Source organism: Herpailurus yagouaroundi, unplaced genomic scaffold (genome assembly GCF_014898765.1).
Source record: "Herpailurus yagouaroundi ecotype Mexico unplaced genomic scaffold, PumYag 67700, whole genome shotgun sequence".
Classification (NCBI taxonomy): Eukaryota; Metazoa; Chordata; class Mammalia; order Carnivora; family Felidae; genus Herpailurus; species Herpailurus yagouaroundi.
The window spans coordinates 4648369-4653934 of NW_024420499.1; the positions used below are offsets into that span (position 1 = coordinate 4648369).

Below are 5566 nucleotides of genomic sequence, written 5' to 3' on the forward strand. Positions count from 1 at the left end.
CACTTATGGGTCGGAAGCGCTGCGTGGGGGAGACTGTTCCAAGATGGCGGCGGGTTGCTGCGGGGTGAAGAAGCAGAAACTGTCCAGTTCGCCCCCCTCTGGCTCGGGTGGCGGTGGTGGCGCCTCCTCCTCCTCCCACTGCAGCGGAGAGAGCCAGTGCCGAGCTGGGGAGCTGGGACTAGGAGGCGCCGGCACGCGGCTCAACGGGCTGGGAGGTCTAGCCGGAGGAGGTAGCGGCAGTGGCTGTACCCTCTCTCCCCCCCAGGGCTGCGGCGGCGGCGGCGGGGGGATTTCCCTGTCGCCACCTCCGAGCTGCGGAGTGGGGACCCTACTTTCTACCCCGGCCGCCGCCACCGCTTCCTCGCCCTCCTTGTCCGCCGCCTCGTCCTCATCGCCCGGCTCCCGGAAGATGGTGGTGTCAGCGGAGATGTGCTGCTTTTGCTTCGATGTGCTCTACTGTCACCTGTACGGATACCAGCAGCCCCGGACCCCCCGGTTCACCAACGAGCCCTAGTGAGTACCGTGCCCTCCGCCGCCCTCTCCCTTGCGCTCGGGATGGGGCTCAGAGTTGAAGCAAAGTACGAGTCCGCCTGCCCGCCGGCGGTGGCCCCTGCCTCTCTCTCTGTCCGGGTCCCCGGAGCCGCTCGACCTAAGTAAGGGAGGGCACCCCGCGCTTTCTGCCCTCCGAGGCAAGCACCCCACACTTGGAGCAGGGTGCTGCTGCAAGAGATGGCTCACTGGTTCCCAAAGGTAGTTCGCTTTCTCTTTGCGATAACTTCGAGGAGTTTTGACCCTTTCCTTCTCTCCTTCGCCACCCCGCGTTCCCACCGCCCTGGTTTTGGAGATCTGGATTACTCAAGGTGTTGACCTCTCCTCACTTTGGTTTCCATTTACCCCACGTGAAAGCCCCGCCAGTATTCCCGCCCCGCGTACCTTGCACAAGGAGAGTTACCATCCCATTGCAGGGTGAAAGCAACTATCCAACTTCTGTTCTGCTAGTGATGGAACTTAGCTCCGGAGCTTATGAGGTTACCCGTCTTTTCCTTCGGGTTTCCTTGAGTCCGGGGGAAGGAGGAGATTTTTTTTGAAAAACACATTTTCCCTTCCTACCTATTTTTATCCGAACATACCCATTAAAATGTGTTTCTAGTGAAGCGCACCGCCAGCTCTCTCACAGAAGAGTGAGACCTCTTTTTTTTTTTTTTTTTTTGTTAATTCCACCGCCTGCGTAATAGCTCATTCAGAGAGAGCTGTCCCCTATACAGTCACTGTCAGTTTGTACGTTAAGCGTGCATTCGCTTTTGTGTCGATTTCACTTGTAAAAAATCTGTTAGGCTCCACGATTTGAGAGATAATTAAACAATCCCAACAGTAAGTGTGTAGGAATTTTTATGCTTTCTTTTGGCTTGTGTACTTTCAGTTATTTTACCCTTCAAGTGTGTGGTTGAAATTGTTTAAAATAGCAGTTACAGCTAAAAGCAGGTTAATTCTAATCCCCATCCATTTGGATGTGTGGGAGATGGGGCATATGGTTTTTTTTTTTAATGTGTAAACTGAGTGTAAACTGATTTTTTGAGTTAAATGCTAGACAGAATGTAAAGCCCAAGGAAGGGCAGAATGACAAAGAGGGTAATTGTTTTTATTATGAGTTCTTAGCATCATCAACAACAAAAATAATAGAGAAAAATTTCTGTGAAACTTCTACTGAAAACCATCAACCCTTTTCCTAGCTAACACAAGTGCCCCTTGTCGCCATATCATAAATACCTGAATTGATGTTCTTTTCAAACTGCTTCTTTTCATTTTGTGAGATTAGGGGATTAGACTACTACTGAATAAGTATAAACACTTCTGCCTAGACTAAAAATATTAAATTAATATGTAAAGTGCAAATTGCAATAAAGTATCCTGGTAATTTTAAATTTGTATTGTTTGTTTTCTTTGGCTTAGTACTTTAAATGTATTTAATTTTGTATTTTTGCCACTCTTCTGTGGTCTGTGCATTTTCATTCTGACTTGCTTCATCTTTGGGCATTTATGCATAAAAAATGCATGAAAGAGCATCCAGACTGACACTTTGCCCAGTAAACTAAATATTTTAGAAATTTCATAGTTTTAATTCTGGGAATGTACATCCTAAACCCACACCTTTACTTAACCAATTTGGTTTTTGGTTAAGAAGTCAGATTCATTTGAAAGAAACTGCCATGTAAAAAAAAAAAAAAAAGATCTGTGAAATATTTATTAGCTTGAGTCACTTATTTGTGACTTCTCTGCCTTCTCTTGGATGTCTATGATGTATTAAAGCCAGTCGTGGGATGATACATAGGTTGGCTCTGCAAAGTCATGGGACTGCAAAAATTCACTCCTGTTCAGTTACATGACTTTGGCAAAGGCTGTTTTACTATTCACGCTCCGTTGCTCCAAAGCATATGAGAACACACTTTCGGGAGGTGCTATTTTCACACATTTTCAAGTGAGTTTGGGTTAACTGAATGACTATAACGAGAAGTTTAAAAGGAAAGTGAGCTTGACCAGTTCACACAGAAAAGGGTTTTGACGCTGTCATTTTAACTGGCCACTTGGCACATGTTTTTAAGGTATTGCTTGTCTTCTAATACCCCATCCCCTGGATTTCTTTTTCATGGACTTAAACAGATAAGGCACACTTTTCACCATCACAGATATGTTGAAACAGTGGTGGAAGAATCATAACCATTACCATCTAGCAGGCCTTGAATGTGTCATGTGTTCAACAAAACAACTAATTTAGAAGAGACACTGATCACGACCAAAGGGAAGACAAACGTTTACTTAAGGGGAAAGAGGACTGCGTCTTATTTTCATTTGTCTTAAAGTCATTTTTGAGGTGTACTGTGGAAAATTCGAGAAAATTTCCTAAAAGCAGTGTTTGTGGGAGTGAAGTAACTAATCTCTTGACAGCGCCTTCATGACCACCACACATTTTCTGTTTTACATATTACGTATTTAACAGCATCGTGTACTTACTAGTGGCTTTGTGCTGGGGGGGCGGGGCATAAGCTGTAAATGGACATACTTCTTTTTTTCCCCGAGTTATTAGTATCATGTCATGAGCAGCAGTGTTTGAGGTCTTATCTCTGTCCACCAAAAGACATGCTTTCAACAACTCAGATTCTCACGTGTAAAAGCACACGGCTTTCACCCCTTCCCAGGGCCTTTCTGTCACAATGTCTGTACGTAGTGAAATCTGCCTTTTACAGGTTTAGAAGTTCTAGATCAAATTACGCTTCCATTCTGAAAGATTATTAGAAATTTCCTCTATGTGTTTCAGGTTTGGGGAAAGGATGTCAATATATGAACAGGCTGTATGGATACAAATTCTTCACTGTTGGTAGCTGTTTCTTGGAGTACCTATTCACCGCACAGAGGTGGCAGTAGCTACAGCTTGAGAGGACAGTGAAAACTTGTTTAATGGAAGACAGATAACATTCATGTTAAAAGTTAGGAACGCATTACTAAATCCCTGGTCTCCGTTGTACAGGCCCATTTGCCCACAGAAATAAGGTTTAAGACATGATTTTAAACGTGACTTTGGTTGCTTTTTACTATTCAAAATCCGAGGTCTTGGACTCATGTGGGAACCCAGACAGTCATGTTACGGGAAACCATTTGCTACAATAAAGGGATCCACTGTGCCAAGTGTTGAGCCCGTTAGATTCGAAGCGGCAGTTCTCAACTTTGGCCACCCAGTGGAATCCTTGGGGAATTATTCAACCTATGGATACCCACCCCACAATCCCAGAGATTCGGATTGAGTTGGTCCTGGATGGGGCCTGGGCATCAGGATTATTAAATGCTCCTCAGGTGATTTTACTGTGCAGCTGAGGCAGAGAACCACCCGTTGTACAATATTCAGCTGGCCCTGTCTCCTGAGATTCACATGAACTTGGTCTGGGGTGTTGCCTGGGAACCCGTATTTTATAAGCAGCCCGGTGTATTTTTGGTAAACAACCGGTTTCAGAAACACTGGCAGTGTGGCCTGCTGAAGACTTGACCCGGGAGCTTGTGTGACGTGGAGGCTCTCAGGTCGCACCTCAGACCTGCTGGATTTGAATCTGCATTTGAACAAGCTCCCCAGGTGATTCGTCTGCACTTTAAAGTTTGAAGGGGAGCGGTTCTCCAACTTTAAAGTACATCAGAATCTCCTGTAGTGCTTGTTAAAGCACAAATTGCTGGGCCCCATTCCCAGAGTTTCTGATTCAGTCTGCCTGGGGTGGGGCCCTGAATTTGCATCTCTAACCAGCTCCCTGGTGAAGCGCTCCTGAGGTTCCCAGGACCACAGGGCTGAGACCCACTGGGTTATAGAGTGGTGGGGACCCCAGGAAAGTCCTGGAGCAACTGTAAAGGGAAGGGCAGTTTCTACCGCCAGTTTTCCAGTAAAGCACTTCCTGCTTCCATGTCACTATCCTTTGTCATGTTCTTTCTAACTTAGCACCAGGGAGATTGAATGCTGCCAAGATCATAGTAAGAGTCCCAGGTTCTTGGGATGGTTTCTGTCTGCAGTAGGGGGGAGGGGTGACTCTTAGAAACCGGTGGTGTGATTTTCGGTCTTCCCCCCACCCCCGGAAATGTTAAACGTGAGGGGCACATTTTAGGGGTTAAAAAGAGCACTAATATGGTATCTTAAAGTGAGTTGTATTGATTTTGGTAAGGAAAGCCCCCTTTTGTTGCCATAAAAAAATGCTTTGATGATTAGCTCAACTAAATAACACGTGATAACATTTTAAAAGCTTTTCCTTACACTTATGCTTGCCGGATTGGATTTTAAGAATTTCCCTCATTAACAAAGAAATATAAAAGGATCCTGCCAAGGCACTGGGATTGTTCAGTCTTCTATGTTTAATGCTGTGTTGCATGTCACGTCCCATGAACTATTTGTTTTAATCTCCTTACCACCTTTGAAGTTAATGCAGCCCTACATTGTGTATAGACCATGGCTCATAAAAGATACTTTACTATTAACATCAATACTATGGTTTTCCATTGCAGTGAATGACATATAGTTTTAAAAAATCCACCCCTGGACATGCAGCTCTTGAGAGACTCCAATCAGGTGTTTGAACAGTTAACTCTTTCTTGTCTTGTCACAGCAGTCAAATTACTGTTTTCCAGCATACTTGGGAGGAATTGGGTTGTTTTAGAAAGGCGAAGTAGTAACAGTCCTGTGACATGTTTAAAAAGGTGATTGGACAGTGCAGCTCAGGTCAAAGTGATATTAATGCAGCATTTTAAACACAAGCTATTATATTTCTATTGTGTCTTTTTTAATGAAGACTGACCAGAATAGCCTGAAGGTTTATCTGTCTATTGCAGATGATGCTACTGGGCCAGTACAGATTTCCCTACCTATGTTGGCATAGTGGTTGGCATAAATTTTCTTCAAAAAAAAAAAAAAACACCACACATCTTGTCTGGAAAATTGTTGAGCACTTTTGAAGGTATTATGCAGGTTGTTCTTCAACAATGTTGATTTCCATTGGAGGGCAATCTAGTGTCGTGTCTTATAGAAAAGAAAGCAGGCGGG

The 5566-nt window shown here is 44.6% G+C and overlaps 1 protein-coding gene across 2 annotated transcripts in view; it reads left to right on the forward strand.

Moving 5' to 3' along the window:
- Nucleotides 1-6: 6 nt before the first annotated feature.
- AMMECR1 (AMMECR nuclear protein 1) overlaps nt 7-5566 on the forward strand; it is a 110379-nt gene continuing 104819 nt past the window's right edge. For both annotated transcript variants that reach the window (XM_040468505.1, XM_040468506.1), the window contains exon 1: nt 7-513. In XM_040468505.1, the coding sequence (XP_040324439.1) occupies nt 44-513 (470 nt within the window). In that variant the 5' untranslated portion in view covers nt 7-43. The remainder of the gene's footprint in view (nt 514-5566) is intronic.